The sequence below is a fragment of the Oryzias melastigma genome, linkage group LG8 (assembly GCF_002922805.2).
Source record: "Oryzias melastigma strain HK-1 linkage group LG8, ASM292280v2, whole genome shotgun sequence".
NCBI lineage: Eukaryota > Metazoa > Chordata > Actinopteri > Beloniformes > Adrianichthyidae > Oryzias > Oryzias melastigma.
In genome coordinates, this window is record NC_050519.1 from 20,784,473 (window position 1) to 20,805,421 (window position 20,949).

General features: G+C 39.2%; 1 protein-coding gene across 1 annotated transcript; it reads left to right on the plus strand.

The window, feature by feature from the left end:
* The first annotated feature begins 2,989 nt into the window (after window positions 1-2,989).
* On the plus strand, window positions 2,990-14,249 carry rtbdn (retbindin). Its single transcript, XM_024273070.1, has 6 exons — window positions 2,990-3,145; window positions 3,931-4,092; window positions 4,177-4,276; window positions 5,950-6,078; window positions 6,552-6,648; window positions 13,235-14,249. The coding sequence occupies exons 2-6, from the start codon at window positions 3,933-3,935 to the stop codon at window positions 13,574-13,576; spliced, it is 828 nt and encodes a 275-aa protein (XP_024128838.1). The 5' UTR covers window positions 2,990-3,145; window positions 3,931-3,932; the 3' UTR covers window positions 13,577-14,249.
* Window positions 14,250-20,949: the final 6,700 nt, after the last annotated feature.

A 20,949-nucleotide genomic window follows, 5' to 3' on the forward strand; every position in this document is an offset into this window, starting at 1 on the left:
AACCACATTCTGCAAATTGCATTCACACATGCATTATCGCAGGTAATGCAACTTTTCTAGTTATTATTTGTGTCCTTCCTGTCTCACTCATACAGTTGTCTTAATTTAAATTTATTTTCCTCAGCGTTTAAACATTATGTCATCATTTTTATTTATTCTTTGTTTGTTTGCAGTTAGTTTGTGTTTACGTTTTGTTTTAGTTTTTTTAAATAAAGCTTCAAATTCCTGCCACAAGCCCAGTCTCCTGTATTTTGGATCCTGACAGGAAGTTTAGAATTCTGCAGAGTTGAGTGAACCAAACTTTGTTCTGTGTCCATGTGAAAGACCCCCTTGGCTCCATTCCACCATCAATTACTATGTATAGGGGGCTGTGGAAGTGTCACACAGGGCCTGGCAGCTTTAGACAGCTTCAATCCCTGTAAATCATCAGAAAATGAGTATTTTTATACACTTTGTTCTTCAATTCATGAACGTAATGAAAAAGATTTCATCCAGTTGAACAACAAAGTGTAATTAGCAGTAAAAACGTTGCGTGTAATCCCATCACATTGCTGTTGACAAACTAAACCATGCAGGAATGTGATCTGAGATTCTCAAAGCTTTATTTTTTTAAGAGTTTTGTGAATCTCTTTAATTTTAGGCCTTCTTTTCAAACCTTCAAAAGTGTCTCCACTTGTGGAGAAGTAGGCCAGTGGAACAACTATAAGAGCCTGCAAACGGAATTTCTGCAAGTTGGTGTCACAACAGGGATAGGCGACTCCGCATACAGGCTGAGAGGCCAGCAGTGACCCGTTCCCGTTCAGCCAGAATGCACAGAGAGTTCTGGTGGCCCGCTTTGTCCTTCCTCTCCGCGTTCCCTGAATAGCTCTCACACAAAGGATATCGTTATTCCTCCTTTAATTACCAGATGAAGCCCTGTTTGTGCTGATGCCTCTCTCCCCTGCGCTCTCACCCCTACTGATAAAGTTCTAAGCGGGTACGACTGTTATGAAACAGTCTGGTGGACAACAGGCCCGAAAGCTAGCCCTGACTTCCCCCTTCAGGCCACATAGAGCAGGGGTCGCCAGTTTTTCTTGTGAGGGCCACATAACTGGTTTCTTCTCTGACGTGGGGCCGGGGTCGGTTTGTAGGCTAACAGAGAAAGTGTAACAATCACAGCCTAAACGTAAACATTTACAGTTTTCAAGAAAGCCAAATTATAAATAACTAATTTCTGTAATCTTTACAGAAAAAAAAAATAGTAAAACATTTTAAAAACTAGATGTATAGCATTACCTGTGATAAGGCTAATGTGAATGTTACAAGCTGAATGTGGCCGCTGAAGACGCTAGTGCTCATAGCTGAAAACACTGAAATTAATGACCAAAAATGCTGAAGCTAAAAGCTGAAGATGCTGAAGCTGATAGCTAGCTAAAATATTAGCGAAATGCCAAATTAGCCTAAAAAACTGAAAAGAAATCTAAATTAGCCAAAACAGTTAGCATGTAGCTGAAATATTAGCTAAACTCCGAAATGACCTAAAAAACTGAGAAAATGCCAAAATTAGCCAAAACAGCTAACATGTTGCTGAAATATTAACTAAATGCTAAATTAGTCTAAAATGTCTATTTAGCAAAAAAAAACCTATCTTAAGGCTAAAACACTAACTAAACTCTAAATTAGCCTAAAAAACTGAAAAAATCCTAAATTAGCCAAAACAGCTAGCATGTAGTTGAAATATAAGCTAAATGCCAAATTAGCCTAAAAACTGTAAAATGTTTAAATTAGCTAAAGCAGCTAGTCTGTGGGTAAAATATTAGATAAACTCCAAAATAGTCTACAAATCATTAGTAACTGCCAAAAAAGTTCAGAAGGTTAGCATAAAAAGAGCTGAATATTATAATAGCTGAATGAGCTGAAGAGCTATGGATGTTGATAAAACTTATGGAAGAAAAATAATAATAATAATAATAAAGAAAAAGTGAATCACTATTAAACCAATGTAGTCTGTTCTCTTAGGTCATAATTCAGACTGCAGAAGGGTGGAATAAAAAGTCACGTTCTCTGTAGGTCTTGATCGGTGTTTCTGATAGTTTGAGGGGGGCCAGGCCAAATGTGGAGGCGTGCCTGATCCGGCCCGCGGGCCGTAGTTTTGGGACCCCTGACGTAGAGTATTTGTGAGGCGTTCCTCCACTGAGGGATCTGCTGTCAGCCTGTGTGTTTATCTGATGCCCGCTGCCTGCCTGTCCCCACACGGTTCTGGTGCCAAAACCAATCATGTCTAAGACATGTCGCCGATTTCACAGACTTGGTTTGAGGCGGATGTATCTAGGCCACAAGACACTCCATCTGGTCTTAACTCCAAAAGCCTTGGGAGGGCACTGAGAGCCAGAGGGAGTGATGCACCTATAGTCTGGGATTAGGTTGGCACAACACATCCACAGGGAGGATGGATTAAAACAATGCAGAGAGGGGACTTCTGTTCTGCAGGGACAGTCAGGACATAGTTTACCTGCAGACTATTGTTCCTGCATGACCCACTTTCATCAGATATACATTCAAAAAAACAATTTCTTCACCAGTGGAAGGGTTTCTGTGAGCTCCTGCTGTTTTCATCCCTTCAGAGATTTGTGTTCTCAGCATATCATGCGGTATTAAATCTCATCTTTGCCCTGCTCTGACCTCGTCATCAGGAATTAAAAAAACAGTCCTGACCTCAGTGTTTCCATGAGTGGACAAAAAGAGCAAAGTGTGACTCAGCACCCCCTGTTTCTAGAAGGGTTTTTAACTTGTAAAATAACACATTTTAGCTTCCATGTTTGCTTTCCTTGTGTGGATGGAAATCTGTCAACAAGAAGGATTTGGTAAACATCCTATTGGCAGATTAACGAGGAGAGAGCGCAGTCTTCTGCGAGAGGAAGGGAGGGGGCAGAGAAAAGAGAGAAGGCTTCCCAGCGCGCGGCAGATGGAGGGGGTGAGCTGCCTGGTGGAAGACACTGAAATGTCCTTCATATAGAGCGGTGACAAAGTGGCGAGCAGCGCGCCCCGGGCAGCAGAGATCACACGCACAGACAGAGGAGAAGAGAGGAGGACAGCCGCTGACCACAGCATCAAGCAGGGGAGGCGCGGACAGTCGAGCACCAAGCGAGCCGAGGAAACCAAACAGGTAAAAACGTCCGAGTTTGAGGATTACGCACAACTCTTTTCGGCTTTTTTTCTAATCTTTGAAGTAAATTTGACAAATGTAATATTGATTTCAACAAATTAAAGCAAATGTGTCATAGAATATGTATGGTGGAGGTCCTGAGGTTGGAAAACCCTCATAAATACGCGTTTTTTTTAGTTAGATGTGATAGTTAAAAGGACAAAATATCAAATTTTTGGCTGAATTTCTCTAGTATTTATTTATTTTATCTGCTTACAGAGAGTGTAGACTATGTTCTGTATTGAAGTTTAGTTCTTGTTATTAACAAAAGAATCAACAATCAACACCAAAGGTGTTTCGTCGTGTTTCTTTACGCTTCTGCAGCGGGTTTGTGGTGCGTAAAATCGGGCCACACGGCGCCCGCGCGGGCGGAAAGGATTTTAAAGTCATCCTATGTAGGTTACCCGACGCACCGACAAGCCGCTCCTCAGATTAAAATACAATCATCCACCTCGGCACGGGGCCAGTCCCACTTAATTAGGCTCACCATGTTCAGGTCAGCGCAGGCGGCTCGCAAACATCCTGCTGGATGCGTCTCAGACCTTTCCTTTTCCAAAAATAGAAGCATGTTTGTGTTTTTCTGTCCATCTAACCCGACTGAGCTTAAACATATGAATGACTTCTGATCAATTCTTTCTTTAGAACCTACTGTGTTCAGATTAAGCAGGTATTATGACCTGCTCCTTCCTGAGTTAATCCGGCGCTGTCCAGGGTGCTGAACTTCCATCACCTGTTTGTGTCCGCAGAGATGGGCGTCACCTCCCCCTCTCTCCTGTCAGCCTGCATTTACCTGGCGGCTGCGCTGATTGGAGGAGCCGGCGCGGAGGGAGTGTGTCTGCAGGACGGAAAACACAAGGCCACGCCCAGTCCAGAGCCCTACCTGACGGAGTGCGGGCTGTACGCTGACAGTGAGTGTTGACGCGCAGCTAGAGGTGACTGGAGAGTGACAGTCAGCTCATGTAATAACTGCCTCTGTGTCCTTGCTGCTGCAGACAGCTGCTGCACTCCAGAAGACATCCAGGACATCTCACACGTTCCTTCTGTGAGCAATAAGAACGAACCCTGGGACAAATGTGGGCCCCTGAGTTCTGAGTACGTGCAGCCGTCTTCCTCTGATCAGCCGATTTCTGAGAAAGCTTTCATACTGATCCTGTTTCTCTTTATTAGTCAGTCTAATGAACCTTTTTGCTGATGGGTAAAAACTCAATCACACATTTTTAAAACTTTCAGCGTGTTAAGAACATTAGCTCTTGTATTTTTGGTATTTTTACATTTTATGGTTTTTAAGATTTTACACAACTTATGGGATTTTTTAGGCCCATTGAAAATGAATGGGATTTTTTTTTTCAAATTTCTTAAAATTCTGCAATCAAAACATAGTCATGTTTAGGAAATTCATGCTTGTACAATTACTTACGCATTTCTTTAAATTTTACGAATTTTTTTAAAAATTTTAAACAATTATTGAAATGTTATCCAAATTGTTTCACATAATTCTTCAAATATCTGTGCTCTGTCTGCAAATTATGCAAGTTTGGTATCAAAACGTTCGGCATGTTCAGGACATTAATGCTGCTAGGTTTTAAAAACAAATTTTGAGTTAGGACAGTATTTTACCTTTGTTTGCTTCTTCGGCTATTTTGGTATTTACTAATGTTTTTTGGGCTAATTCTGAGTCGAGCTAGTATTTTAGCAACATGCTAGTTTTTTTGGCTAGTTTGGCATCGACTGATGGTTTTGAGCTATTTTGGTGTTAAGCAAATATTTTAGCAATGTTTCAGTTATTTTGTGGCTAAATTGACATGTATTTAGGTTTTAAGAGTCAATTTTGTATAATACAACTTTAGCAACAGCTTTGTTGGCTTGGTTGGCATCTCCTGAAGATTTTGAGCTAATTTGGAGTCAAGCTAATACTTTAGCAACGTTCCAGCTTTTGTTTTGGCTAATTTAGCATTTATTTAGGTTTTAAGAGCTAACTCTGAATTATGTTAGCAACATGCTAGCTTTTTTGGCTAAGTTGGCATCTACTGGGGTTTTTTGGGCTAATTTGGAGTTAAGCTAATATTTTAGCAACATTGACATTTTTTAATGATTTTTTTCAAATTCTTTGTGCACTTTCTGCAAATTATGCAAGTTTGGTATCAACAATTTCAGCATGTTCAAACCATTAATGTTACTGAGATTTTTTAAGACTAATTTTGAGTTTGGCTAATATTTTAGTACCATGTCAACATTTCTGGCTAAGTTGTCATCTAATGAGGCATTTTGGGCTGCTATAGTTGAGTCAGCATTTTAGCAAAATGCTAGCGTTTTCTTTTTGGCTAATTTGGCATCTACTAAGGATTTTGGACAAATTCTGGGTAAAAGGTAGTATTTTAGCAATGTGCTAGCATGTTTGTCTAATTTGGCATCTACTGAGTTTTTTGGGCTAATTCTGAGTTAAAACTTTTTATGCATTTTAAATTGTTTTGCAATTTTTTGGAGTTTTCAAGAAATTCTTTGTGCACTTTCTCCAATTTATGCAACATTAAGTCCTTGAGAAACTTTGATATTATGCAAATAGTTTTAACATCTTCAGCTAATGCCTTCAGCTAAAAGCATTCACACTAGCATTTTGGCAGGTAATGCAACATTTCTAGTTATTGCTGTTTGTGTTTGACATTTTCACCCAAAAAAAGAGACCAGTTGACTTCTGTAGTTTTATAATGTAACCCCCCTCCTCTCTCTCTCTCTCTCTCTCTCTATCTCTGTCTCCCTCTCTTCAGGTGTGAAGGCTTTCTAAAGCGTGTGTCATGCTTCTACCGCTGCTCCCCAGACGCCTCCCGCTGGCCTCACCCTCATCGCCGCTCATACATCCAGGCCGTGCCGCTCTGCCACAGCTTCTGCCGTGATTGGTGAGGCTGCAAAACGAATCGCCGCGCCGACCTGAATCAAAATCGGTGTCTGATCCTCTCTCTCTCTTCACACATCGGGGAGAGGTTACTTCTCTGTTCAACAGGAGCTCTCTGTTTCCAAGACAAAGACCCAATAAACAGAACGAGAATGTGGGACGCAAGCGGGACCCTGGTGGCACATATTTGGGTCTTTTCTTTAAAAAAAAAAAAAGGGAAAAAAAGTTACAGTAGACTCCCAACTTGACAGCAAAGGACTGTCAGCAAAATGCATCATCTTTGTTGCTGTGCTGTTTAAGAGATGAGCTAAAATAGCAAAAATAGAAGCTTAAACTTGTAATTTGACGAGCTTGTGTGGTAAAATCAGCCTCATACTCACAGATACTAGGATCAAAAATAAAACTTTAAACACAAAATGTACAATAAGAGAAGGTTTTTTGTCATTTTGGCATCACTTTTAACATTTGTGTCCTCAGGTTCGACGCCTGCAGGATGGACATGACGTGCGCTCGCAACTGGGCCAGAGATCCCAGAGGACACAACTGCACCGGAACCTGCGTTCAGTACCAGCAGGTATGTGTTGTACCTCAAACATCTGCAACTTAAAATACATATAACCATATTTTTCAAACCATAACTTTTTAACATAATTATGAACTATATATTTAGCATTAACTGTGATAATGCTAGTGTGAATGCTGCAAGCTGAATTTGGCTGCTGAAGATGCTAGTGCTGATAGATGAAGATGCTGAAATTTATGGGTAAAAATGCTGAAGCTGAAAATGCTGAAGCTGATAGCCAGCTAAAATGTTAGCTAAATGCCAAATTAACCAAAAAATAAAAATACTAAAAATAAAATTAGGTTAGCCAATACAGCCAGTATGTTGCTGAAAAAATAGCTAAACTTAAAAATAGCCCAAAAAACTGAAAAAAATGCCTTTATTAGAAAAGAAAAAACTGCTAGCATGTAGCTGAAATATTAGCTAAACTCCAAAATAACCTAAAAAACTTTAAAAATGCCAAATTAATCAAAAAAGGTAGCAGAATGTTAATTTTTAAAACTTTAAAATGGTAACTTTTTAACATAATATAAATAATAAAAAGGCAGGAATATTATTTCAGAATAAATCAACTCAAACCTTAAATAACTTTCAACATATTACTCTCGATAAAAATATATTTTGTCAAAATTATACAAGTTAGAAATGAGCTCAAGATAACATCGGGTCATTAGTAATAATAAAATAAAATAATCTGGAGGGCCGGATCCGGCCCCCGGGCCTTGACTTTGACACATGTGAGTTAGATGATTGTTAGGTGATTGTTTATCATTCTATGGAGTGAATAAATGGAACAAATTGAACCCAGAAATTCAAAACACCACAACAATATCAACAATATCAATAGTATAATCAATGACCACAGCAGTGTGAGAAACTACTCACCCCAGAGGTATGGTGTTCATTTCACACCGGTTGATGTTTGGAATTGTACATTTTTGTCTTTTTTTTCCCAATCTTCTCTTATTGTATCCTAAATGGGCGGAATGTTTTGTGTTTTCCTTTCTTATCGATTGATCAATTTGTTGGTTGGTTAAAAGGGGCAGACAATAGAAGTTTTTCTTCTTTCTGTCCCTTTTTTGTTTTGTTTTTTTCTTCATGTTTGCAGCTCAAGCTTTTCCTTTCATTGAATAAAAATGAATGAAAAAAAATGATGGATATTTGCATCAATAGGTATTAAGGGTTGTTAAATATGGATGAAATATTTATAAAATCAGGATGAAATATGGTTAAAAGCTTAAGTAAAAATTGAATGAATGAATTGAATGAAACAAAAAGCTAAAAAAAATGAACTTAAATAGAAATGTGGTTGGATTTCTGTCAGAATCCGGTCTTCTCTATCATGATCTGCCCTTTTGGCTGTGGTGCGGCGGTAGAGGTGGTACAGAGAGTGTGGTCAGGTGAAGGGTTAACAGCAGCGGGTGGGCTGGAGCGTGAAAGAGCTTGGCCGTGCTTCATCGGGCAGAGGCCAGCTGGGTGATTTAAAAGAAGCGGACTGACAGCAGGGGCTGGTGTGCATCTGAGGCCGGCAGCAAAGTAACTTTCACACATCACACTCCATGACCGTCTATCTGATGTGTTTACCCCCAGTGTTTTTTACTGCCTCCCATCATCCTCTTTTTCTGTCTCTCACACTGACAAATGAGTGCAGGAATCAGATCCAATTAAAAAGTCTGCTGGAAATGAGAGGATTGACGGAAATGTGTAGTAGATGTCTGAATGCGGCAGGACAAGACTGTTTTTTTTTGCTTTGCTTGGCTTGTTTCCATCTAGGGCACCACTAAAGCCACAAATAGGCTCCAAGAGCTCTCAGCTGAATGCATTAGGAAGGAATGCAAAACAAATCTTCTGCACTTTTGGGGTCACAGCAACAATGACGGCCTGCTTGCTGTCATGCCAGCAGAGGCCGGTCATTGGGATCTAAAGCTCCGGATCTCACCTCAGGTCGTGCTGCAGCAGAAACCTGCAAGTTCTGTTTCAAAGTTCTCATTTGGGTTCATTTCTGAGGAGTAAATGTTGACCATAATTTGGCGCCAAGGCGTGCATGGCCACACATCTTCTGAATGCAAAAAAGCCTCCAGTTTCACCCTTTTTAAGTAGCTGTTGGTTACATCATCTGCCAGCTTAGGTCTGTTTTTGCTTTTTTAATCTTTATTTTTTAATTTTTTAGTAGTTTACAGCTATAAAAATACCCTCAGGAATAATAAGTGTGTAGAATCCCATTAAAGCAAACAAAAAAACAGTATTTCTCTTTTTCCTGATAATATACCGGTAGTCTCAGGTAATGTCAGATCTTACTTTCCTTTTTTTAGTGTAGGAAACATCCATGAAATGGGGGATTTTAGTCAGTATTTTTAAACATGAATTTCGTTATTTTTACATTATAATAAATCAGACTTTGGATTTGTAAGACAGCCCAGAAGCAGCTGATGAACAACCAGGAGTCTCACTTCAACTAAAAAAACTTCAACTTTCACATAAGAGGCAAGAAAGCCTTCAAGGGAGGATGAAAAGAATTAAAAAAAAAAACATAATAATCAAGAATAACTTCAGTTGATTTTTCCTCTGGAACCACTGTGTCCCTGAAAGAAAGTTTGATTGCATCAACAAAGAGAGCAGAACTTCTGTGGTACTTTCTGAAAGTGCACGGCGTGTCCAGGACTTCATGGAGTTCAGCTCCTGCTGTCATTAATAACTGCTCATTTCTGAACTGATTTAAAGTTTGTCCCCCCCAGCAGCTCCTCGTGGCCCAGGTTACAAACATTGGGACACCAATGCACAGACGTGGACTTTTGTCTGCAGATAGGAAAGGAAAGCCTGGCTGTGATGCCACAGGTTTCAGCCTCAGGAAATATCTCACTTATTCGATCCCGACATGTCGTCTAAAGCCTCTCGTGCTCGACATGAATTCACTTTGGCTGCAAACCAAATCTGCCCGGAGGGGGGGTGGATATTTGTGCGGCTCTGCTTACCCTTGTGAGTACGATGTGATGAGACCAAAGTGTCAGACAGACAGCATATGTCGTTGGAAGAGGCAGCCGTCATCCTCTTCGTCCTTCAAAGGCAGAACAAATATGACATCTCTGGAGTCCTCCTGAGCCACTCGGTGTACTAACAGACAGGAGCATGAAAGGAGGCAGACATGAGGAGAAAGCGGGAGAAGAAGATGAAGCAGGAGCCGAGGAAGACATGATAAAGCCTGAAGAGAAAACACCATTTTACAGAGACTTTAAAGTCCCACTCCAACTATATGGTTTCTAGCGTAAAATCATTCCCAGTGATCTATTAATTATGATTATGAAGATTTTATCAAAATATCAAAAGGACTTTGTCGTTTTAAAGCACGTGTCAAAGTCAAGGCCCGGGGGCCGGATCCGGCCCTCCAGGTTATTATATCCGACCCTCCAGATCATTTTATTTTATTGTTATTAATAGCCAGATGTTTTCTGGCGCTCATTTCTAACTTGTATAATTTTGACAAAATATATTTTTATGGAGAGTAAAATATTGAAAGTTATTTAAGGTTTAAGTTGATTTATTCTGGAAAAATATTCCTGCATTGTTATAATTCATAATTATTTTAAAAAGTTACAGTTTTACAGTTTTAAAAATTGGTATTCTGCTAGCTTTTTAAACTATTTTGGCATTTACTAAGATTTTTTTAGGTTATTTTGCAGTTTAGCTAACATTTCAGCTACATGATAGCAGTTTTGGCTAATTTAGACTTTTTAAAAGTTTTTTTAGACTGTTTATGAGTTTAGCTAATATTTTAGCCATATGTTAGCTTTTTGGCTAATTTTGCCTCTTTCTTTAACTTTTTGGACTATTTTGAAGTCTAGCTATTTTTTTAGTAACAGGCTAGCTGTTTTTGCTAACCTAATATTTTGTATTTGTTTTGGGGGGTAATTTGGCTTTTAGCTAATATTTTACCTGGCTATTAGCTTCAGTGATTTCCGCTATCAACTTCAGCGTTTTTAGCTATCAGCACTAGCATCTTGAGCATCCAAATTCAGCTTACATCATTCATACTAGCATTATTTCAGGTAATGCTATATATCTAATTCATAATTATGTTAAAAACTTACGGTTTTAAAGTTTTGAAAATGTAGTTTTAGTGTGTTCAATAAATTTTTTATCCCGTTTGTCTCGCGACTTAAGGTATTTCCTGGGATTTTGGCCCCTAGTTCGATTGAGTTTGACAGCCCTGTCATAAACCATAATGCCAAACCTGTTTTCCTCAGATAAAAATGTCTCAATTCTGAGACAGAAACAGTGCAGATGGTCTGAAAATGAATTCGTTTTTCCCTCTTTTGTCTCTCCACTTGTGTGGGGCGTTTTAAAAGCGTCAGGAAAAAACCTGCAGAAGCTAAAGTGAGTTTTTCACGGTCGTACTTATTTTATTTGCACTGAAGGTTGGTGAACAGGCGAAGTGATGAGAGCAGGAGAGGCTGACAAAAACCAGAGCAGCTGCCAAGTGACTGCAGAAAATAAAATGCTCTTACAAGCTCTGAAGGTTCAGAATCATTTACTTCAGTTTATGTTTGTTTCAGAGGATAATACGGCAGATCCTTGAAAACAAACGTTTGTTTGTGATCGCAGGGAAAATACTGAACAGAACCTTTATATTGAGATGAGTTAAAATCTGTCGCACACAAAAACAAAATTAAGGGAAAAACAAAAATTAAAGAGTTTTGACCAATTGGTTTTAACCCTTTAAGATTTAAGGTGTTGTTAACACAAAATCCTGTTTACATGATTAAACATGATAATTCCAGCAGATTCTACAGGAATTATGTTGATCGCGTTAGCGATAAAAAAAATTACAGCAAATTAAAGAATATAAACACTGGAGCTCTGGGGTTAAAATCCAATCTATTTGTTGTGTTATACATTAATTGTTGAAATTATGATGTTTCATGTTGTGTTTTCAACTCACAGAAGAAAAGGGAAAGCATTTTACAAGGAAAAACATCAAAAGTTAACTCTAGTTTTTAAGGTGAAACTCACTTTTCACTTAACTTAGAGTAGTTGAAGAGTTTACACTTGGACACACATTCTGGAACCATGTAAAAATAAAACATATATACAGTATTAAAACAAAAGACATAAAACAAAGAGCCTAAATTTAGACTTCAAATATGTTAGCATAGGAGAACATAGATGAAGAAAACGCTGTTATCTGGTTGGTTCGTTAACAGCAGTCTACTGTGTTACTAAATGTTTCATTTGTTTTTTGTCAAAAATTTGTCATGCAACTCATATCGTCAGGGCATAGGCGACCTAGGCGGCTGCCTAGGACACCATCTGCTGGAGGGGGCGCCAAATTGCAATTATTACGCTATTTATTAAGGTTTTTTTTTTTTATCTTTTAATCTTTTTACAACAGAAATCTTCAAGTCTTTAAACCTTAAAAACTGGAGATTCCTGTCAAAGGTCTACAGACAGTGGTTCTGAGTAGTAGCACTGCTGCCTTCTAAAGCATTGGTGTGTTTCGCATCCCGATTTGGGAGAGGTGTAGTTCTAAAAAAATTTTTTAAGTGGTAATTTTTTAAGTTTTGAGAATTAAAATGATTAAATACTTATTGCAACATATTTCAGGCAGCTACTGGGTTTTATTTCTTTTTTTTTTCTTTTCTGGACAGTGGTGGGTTTTTTTTGTTTTCTTTTTTTTTTTTCTGGGGGAGTGGACAAAAATCTAATTTTGCCAAGGGCGCCATGCAGCCCAGGACCGGCGCTGCTCATTATTTTCCCAGGACTTTATGCTTTAACTTTTAGAGAAAGTGAAAAAGCTTTCATTTGCAATGGCCACATTTAATGATATAGATATACCTTGATTACTTTCTTCAAAGGTTGTGCTGAAATTGTGTTTCTGAGCAGTTTGACTAAACATAAACCTAACAAACTGGAAATGAAAAACTCTATTAATCAAACATTTCACTGTTGATTCTGTTGTAAATTTTCTTTTAGATGCAACAAAAAGTTTTAGTTTTCTGCTGAAGTCTGAAGCTATGATTGGAACTAGTGCTGTCATGCCATTAAAAGCCTCGTTTTGGGCTTTATTTACAAAACCTGTCGGCACTGAAAGTAAAACTAGTTGAAGTTTGACCATTCAGGGACTTAGATTTGTTAGTGGTATGGATGGTGTCCTCCTTAAGTCACAGAAGAGCCAACCATTTGAAAATTGATCATAGAATGAATGAATAATGAAATATGAATAATTGCGATTTGTGCTCGGCTTGAATTCTATGATACCAAGTTTTTCATTTATCGGAATAGAGCTGTGAAAGAAAAATCCTGGAACAAGATTCACCAGATTTGCATCACTTTGATATTTCGGATCAAGCCGTTACCAACTGCAGGTGGCAGACAAGCACTAGAAAACAGTAGAAAAAGAAAAGAAGAAGAAGCCCCTCCCAGCTTGTGCAGTGTGAATATCGTGGGCTAAATCTGTAGCTTGACTCAGATCCTGATTAAAATAGATGCAAAGTGGTAAAGGGACTTTTCCTTCAGTCTTACAGAAAAAAATCAGAATATTGATCTTAAAAGGTTTATGCAAGCTTCCATCCACTTCATGTTGTGTTACCACCTCTGTGTGCAGATGTACCAGCACGGCAGGGACCTCTGTGAGAGCCTGTGGGGTGACGCCTTCATGACCGTGGAGGACGACCCCCAAGAACAGGGAGAAGCTGGAGAAAGTGGCGTGGAGGGTCGCCCCTGTGGCTGCCTGACCCTCAGCCCGTCGGACAAGGATGTGATCGCCGCCCTCAGGGCCCAACAGGACGACCCGGAGGAGCTGGACACCACCAAGACCGGCCTGCCTCAGTACCGGGCTCCATGCAAGACCAAGCTGCCCGTGCAGGGCAAGAGGAAGGGAAACTCGGTGCTGCGCAAACGCTCAGTGGAGATGGTGGACGTGGAGGGGAGCGGCAGCGGTTTGTAGGTGTCGTAGCCGGTGATGTGATTAGATATAACAGTCCTGTTCCAGTTTTTAACTTCAATCCTCTGGCTAGATTTAACCACATGTCAGATATCTACGTTTCCCAGAAGAGCAGATCAATCAATAGTGAAACAAGCGAAAGAGCATCATTTCTGCAAGGGCTCTGAAAGTATTGATCCATATCCCACGAAAGGTTTTTGTTTCAGCTTATTTTTGCACTTTTTGCAGCATCACACCTGCATGAGTCTCTCCCTTTCCTGACTGGAATGAACACACGCTGTGAATGCATTTACCCATCTAGTCGACTTCTAACCAAACCATCGGGACGTAGAGGAGCAGTGTAACCATCGTAATGAATGTAACTTAGCTTTCTAACAGAAGGTGAGAGGTCTGCTGTGAAGATGACAGTGGAGGGGCATCCTCAGCACCTGGGGAGGGGTGGTCACAGAAGCTGTGCTGATACCAGAAAAGGTCGCTCTGGTAGTTTGATCACCGGTGTTCTGTGAGTGTTTCTTTTCTAATCATGTGTTAGTAGTTTAAGGAGACTGCTAGATGTAAATGTTTTGTTAAAATAAAACGTAAAAAAAGGATTTTTCTGATGTGTGTGAAGCTTGTTGAAAACAGTGTCTTTGTGCTTTTCTTTACGTTCTCAATAAAGAGGAATTTCTAAATGTCACTCTGGCTACTTCTCATTTGAATATTATTTATATTTCATTTAATAGCAAAAATTAAAAAAAAAATTGGAGACAAATAAAAAGATAAAGTGAAAAATAGTAAACAATATGACGACAAAAATAAACAACAAAAACATGTTTGGCACTGAAAAAAAATATAAACATATTAAATACCTATTAAATTTTACTTGTATAAAACACAATTAAAATAAGAACGGGTAAATTTAATGAAAAAATAAATGTATTGCATGTACAGTATTATGGGGCTGCATGGTGGTGTAGTGGTTTGCCCTTTTGCCTCTCAGAAGCTGCGTTTCCATTACACTTTTGCGCAAAACTTTTTCGAAATTTCTAGAATTTCGATAAAACACTGTTTCGAAAAAACAGCGTTTCCATTAAACCATGATTATGCGAAAAACTCGAAGTAATTCCCGCGATAAGTCGTTAAAAAAACATGACGACGGATTTAAACACTATTTTCATGTGCAGTAGATTCATTCACATATCTGCCACGGAGCTAGCTCTCAGCCTTCCCATTCAGAGAAGACGTCTACGTCTGATCCGAGCCTTGGAGCGGCAGGCTCCTTAAACGCGGGAGCGACGTAGAGTCAAACAGTTTTGTTAAATCGTGGTTGAAGAATTCACCGAAGAGCTGTGGATTCAGCATTTTCGCATGACACGCTCAACTTTTGATGAGCTGTGCGGTGCCCAAGGCAGCCAGTTGCTGTGAAAAAGCGCATTTGACCAGCTTTTCCTGCTTCCTGTCCGAAACGCCATATCCGGTTAATGGTCACGTGACTCGTTTGTTTCGAAAAAAGTGTTTCCATTACAGTTTTTCGAAAAACTACTGTTTCGATACGGCCCAAATACCACCTCCTCTAAGCGCAAAAACTTTATTTCGAAAAAGGCGAGTTTTTTCGAAATTGTGGTGTTTCCATTAGGAGAATTTAATATCGAAATTCCGTTTTTCGAAATTTCAGAGTTAATGGAAACACGACTAGAGAGAAGGTTCAAATCCCAGCCATGTTCTTTCTTTGGGGTTTGGGAGCAAGGTGTCGTGTTTCCAGTTTTTGTTGTTACCTTTTGTTTTCACCTTCCTCTCGTTTTAGGTGGGTTATGGGCTCCTTTTTTCCCACCAGGTTCTCCTGCCTTCTCAATGGGTGCAACTGTGTTTGATTTATCGTGCTTTCTGTTTAACACAACCAGCAAGGCCAAGTGGGCCCCGTATGGTTTAAAAGTGGGCAGAGAACGTGGTCCCCGATTGGGTTTGTCCAGTTTCTGTGATGGCCCCACCTGTGTTTACCCACATTGGCTTAAGGGAGTACTCAGTGGGTTAGCTCGCTACGCTAGTAAGCCACTTGGTGGACAGCGTAGTGTGCTAGCGAGCTCTGCTGTATTGAGCTAGCGAGCACCACTGTAGCGTACTAGCCAGCTCCACTGTAGCATGCTAGCGAGCTCTACTGTAGCATGCTAGCCAGCTCCTCTGTAACATGCAAGCGAGCTCTACTGTAGCATGCTAACAAGCTCCTCTGTAGCAAGCTAGTGGGCTCCTCAAGCGAGCTCTGATGTATCAGATTAGCAAGCTCCACTGTAGCATGCTACTGAGCTCCTCTGTAGCGAGCTAGTAAGCTCCGCTGTAGCAATCTCCACTGTAGTGAGCACCATTGTAGTGAGCACCTCTGTTGTTAGCTAATAAGCTCCGCTGTAGGGAATTAGCGAGTTCCTCTGTCGTGAGCTAGCAAGCTCTGTTGTAGCGAACTACCCACTGATTGCCCACTTAGTTGCAAACACAGGTGGGGCCACCACAAAAAGCTTTGGAGCTCCTCTGTAGCAAGGAGCTATTTTTATTTTAATTCTTCAAAAAGGTGCAAGACCCACTTGGACTTGCTGCCTGAGAAGCAGCGTGTCCCCTCTGCTTGTCGCCAGATCGTCTTGTGTGCCTTCTCGAGTGCTGCGAGCCTTCTAGCCTTTTGCAAATATTTCAACCAAAAAATAAAAAAGGACCTTTAGAGCCTCCTGTGTCGGTGTCCACACCTGGATCCTGACATTTCCTGTGTTGAGTTTGCATGTTTTCCTAATGCATTTGGGTTCCTCAAAGTCCAAAAACATGCTTCATCATTTCATTGGTTTTCTCCAACTTGTCTCCATAGGTGTGTTTGTGTGTGAATGATTGTGTGCACTGCAACAGACCGTCGACCTGTCCAGGGTTTACCCCACCTTCGCCCTACATCTCCAGCAAACTTGAGACCCTGAAAGGATTTTAAGAAGATAGATGGATAATTAACATAAAAATTTCAAAAATAACACAATGTAAAAAGTTAATTACTAAAATATATAAAAATGCCCATTTAAGCAACATTTAAAAAACTCCACAGAAGCAGTAGCTTAAGTCTATCCATCAAGATGTTTATAAACAACTGTTTTTTTTTTCGATTCTTCATGTCTGATTGAAATTGTTTCTTTTGTTGTTCATGCTTTAGATGCTTTTGAATTCTGAAATTAAATCCATCATCAGTAGAAAACAATTATATTTTTAGTTTATTTTTTTAACAAGAATCAAGGTCATTTTAGTTTAATTCAGTTTGATTCTAAAGTTACTTGAAGTTAAGTCAAAATCTTACAGTTGTCTCTTCTCAAAAATGCTTCTCTGCCCATCAGTCTGGACTGATGATGCTGCTTCAATAAGTGGCCAAACAGTATGAGTAGATCCAGGTGATGTCACCGGGAAGGTGAGTCATGAATGAGAGCCCTCATGGTGTTAATTTCATGACTGAGCTAACTTAACCCTTTGACATTGATTGATCCAGATATGCATCAAACCACTTCTGCTTCATCTTAACTTCATTTAGCATCCACTTGAAATCAAAAGTAATTGGAAATTCATTTAGGCATAAATTAAGAGCTAAGCTAAACTTAAAGGGGACATACCATGATTTTCTTAAGCCTGTCAGAATTAACTTTATCCATAAATATGATCATTTATTACCTTTGGAACACTAAAAAACACATTATTTATGAAGTATTAGTTATTTTAATTAGTCTTTTCCTACACAGAAGTAAACCGTCTCAATTCCTTAGGCTCCGCCTTCCGTTGAGTGTGGGTGCAGCCCTTTTCATGATGTCATCCTAGAGCCTGTGTTGTGCCAAGGTACGTTCCCACTGCCAGAATGTGTGTCCCTGGTCTCAGACATTTGTTTCATTTCAGTCATATTTTGCTCAAAAAGCATAAAAAGGAGGTGGATGATCACAACAGACTTTATTCTTGGGGTTTTGTGAGTTTAATGTCATGTTTTATTTTTTTTATACCACATATTCTATGTAAAACGAGAGGGGACATGGATTCTGTCAGGCCGCCGCTGATCCAGCGTGCTAGAATCTGTAACCCCCAACATATTGGCAGTAGAAGCAACAGATATTTAATAATTGTCCGTTGTTACATGCATCCATCATGAAGTCAGGTTCATAAATTGGGTTTCTTATTCTAAATTACTGAAACAAAGAAAGTTTTCCTTTTTCAACAGAAGAAGCTGTTGTTGTTTTACATAGAATATATGGGAGAAAATGCAGAATATAGTATATGTAATCATCCACCTTCTTCTTATACTTTTGGGGACAAAATATGAGTGTTACAAAACAAATCAACGATGTCTGAGATGGGGGACATGCACACACATTCTGGCAGGCGGTACGTACCTTGGCACAACACCGGCGCAACGTGTCTGCATTTCTCCCTAGAAAATAAACAACATCCAAACTTTTTTTTTATTAGCTACACTGGATGTGTTAAAGGAGCCTCCCGTCTAAGAGCTGCAATTTATTGAAGACAGGACACAACTGGAAGGTATACGGTATTCTGCATCTAACATGAACATGTTTGCTTATCACCGCTAGTTCCGTGGAGACAAAGGGGGCGGAGCTGTCAGGGCAGACTCTTGCTGAAAGGGGCGGTCTCACTCTGTGACATCAGCATGTGAGGACTTTCCATGGGTATGGGAGGGGCTGCTGTTGAGAGAGCAGGTTTTTGGAGGATTACTCAGAAATATGTGAATGGGTCAAAATATCCCTTTGGGGTTCTTTATAAAGAGGAATGAACGGTGTAATACACTTAAAGCTCAAGAAGTAGAATTTTCAATTTTCTTTAAATGAACTTTGGCAGAATTTCTATCAGTGCAGCTGTTATTCTATCTCATCTTTACACCTTCACATGTTCATCTTCTTAACCCTCTGGGGTCACTGGGTTGCTGGAGCCTATGGCGGGGTACACCCAGGTAGTCTATCGCAGGGTCTTCTGAAACCTGGATTTGCTTCCCAGGGAGCACAAAGAGCTTCATCCAGTGTGTGGCTTTAGATTTTTTAAGCTTCTGCCGAAGTACTTAACCACAGGGCGGCCATGTTTTAGTCTCCCTTTGCCAGTCCCCAGCCCGGATAGATTACAGGTTTGTGTCATGAAGGACATCTGCTGTAAAACTCTCTGCCAAACCACCCATGTGAATCAGTGAAAACTGATTTGCTGTGTGACAGGATCTGCCAAAAGGTGAAACACAACAACAAACAGCTACAATTCCCTCTTTCCTACCAGCCAATCAGCATCAAATATTCACCCTTAAAATCTTGGATGCTTAGTTCTCCACATTCAGACGGTCTCTCTGCCCCTCCTCCAACCCACACTGCTCTGGCTTGGTCTGTCCCTTAACCACCATCAGCATGTTGTCTCTGGGGTTTATTCATAAAATTAATCCCACGCCTACGAGACGCCATTGGCCCAGAGCCTAACCACCAAAGACGATGAACTCAGTACTCTTGTATTCAGTAATACAAATACCCATGTTCATAAGATCTTTCTTTTTTTTTATTAATTGCAACAGTTATAATGTTTTTTGTCCAAACTGTTCAAAAATGCCTAAATTTATTGCATTTCCTGTTAGAATAAAACTCCCTCTAAGGAGACAAAAATAAGGAATAAGAGATTACCCTTAAAAAGCAACATCCAGCATGGTTCAATAACAGCCGTGAGTCCAACATTAATAACTTTAGCCTTTTGTAATTCGACGACATTAAAAAACTGAAACCTTCATCTCAAAAAATTACGTTTGATGGTTAAGACTTTTTTGTGTGTGTTTGTGCATTTGTAACCGTTAACTTATCTTCCACTTCTTGATAACCTGAGGTTTTGTGTAACTTTAGCAAAAAGTTTGAATTGTTTCTTCTTTTTAAAAAAAATAATATTCATTTTGATAAAATTATGTTTTTACTGGATTTCAGCCCAACATTTTGAGCCTCGCCGGAGGATGAATTTTAATTTTATATAAAAAGTTACGCCACATTTCCTCACCGCCAGACAAGATGGATTTTGCAAACTTGTCTCCTTGTTCCAAACTCCCACTGAGCGCTCCTTTCATCAAATATAATAACCCCCTGCTGAGCAGGGCTGCACACAATGTCTCTGCTCTGTGATTCAGAAAGCTCCAGAAATAAGCCCAAGCACCACAGATTCCCCTCCGAGTTCTCAGCGCTTGTTGTCCCGAAATAAAACGTTTGGACCGTTTACATCTTGAAGCCATCCTAAAACAGAGCGTGCTCAAGATCCAACGATACATCCGGATTTATGCATCTCCCTGTAATCTCTTCCATCACATCAAGACCGTTGAGAGGCTCTAAGAAATAATACCTTTTACAAAATAGATGATTGTTTCTGTTGCTGATTTAAATACTAATTGAAGCCGTGAGCGATGTTGTTTGACGGTACCTGCTGTAGGGTCCTCACTCCAGTCTGGTCAGAGCTGCATGTGACTAATTCATTAATAAAATCAATCTAAACGGCTTCATCTCCATAGCAACCGTTTGATTTTTTGGTCGTCTGGAGGTGACAAACAGATCTTAGTCTTTTTTAGAAGAATCAATAAAAGTAAACTTTTGGATTTCCATAGCAACGGAGGTTTTATTGCTAACCACACCCACATTCCTAATATGTCCCTATTTTATGTAATACAGTTTCATTCTCCTTGAGCTGAGGTTTTCTGTGATAAGTTTAAAAAATATTCTGAGGAAAGATTTTACGGGCAACAGGGAAATAAGACTTTTGTGAGCTTGCCACATGAATGCCATTCAAGATCTGCATCTTCTAAATCAAACATTTTTTTCCTAAGTAGCTTCGCAATAATGCTCAAGGAGTTAGGAAACAATAAAGTAAAATCCCAAAGAGGATCTTCATTTTTTTCAATTTTTTTGGGAAATATCAAAGATGGCCGCCTTTTCTCAAGGTCAAAGGTCAATAAAACTTCAGTTGTGACTGTAGACTTAACCTGGTGTCATAAGAGTGAAATCTAACAAGTTTTCTTTACCCACATTTAATTTTATTTGGTTTTATTTTATTTTATTCTACTTACCTACCTTTTTATTTTAATTAATTATTTATTTATTTAGAGCTTTTACTTTTACATTTTCTTTTGAATACCCCAACAAGTGTATTTTATTTTATTTTATTGATTTGTTGGTTTGTTTATTTATTCATTTATTTATTTAGATGCTTATTTATTTATTTAAAGCTCCATAAGAGATTTTGGGCCCATTCATTTTATTTTATTATTTTACACTGTTTTATTTTAGTTTTTTTATTATTTATTTTACCTAATTTTATTTTATTTTATTTATTTTTTGTCTCATTTTTTATTTTAATTCATTTTATTTAGAGCTTCATGAGAG

Excerpts from the sequence above, each read along its gene's own strand:
- rtbdn (XM_024273070.1), top strand. The coding sequence starts at position 3,933 with ATGGGCGTCACCTCCCCCTCTCTCCTGTCAGCCTGCATTTACCTGGCG. Across the intron at positions 4,093-4,176 it reads GTGCGGGCTGTACGCTGACA|ACAGCTGCTGCACTCCAGAA; the intron begins GTGAGTGTTGAC and ends TTGCTGCTGCAG. Across the intron at positions 6,079-6,551 it reads CACAGCTTCTGCCGTGATTG|GTTCGACGCCTGCAGGATGG; the intron begins GTGAGGCTGCAA and ends TTGTGTCCTCAG.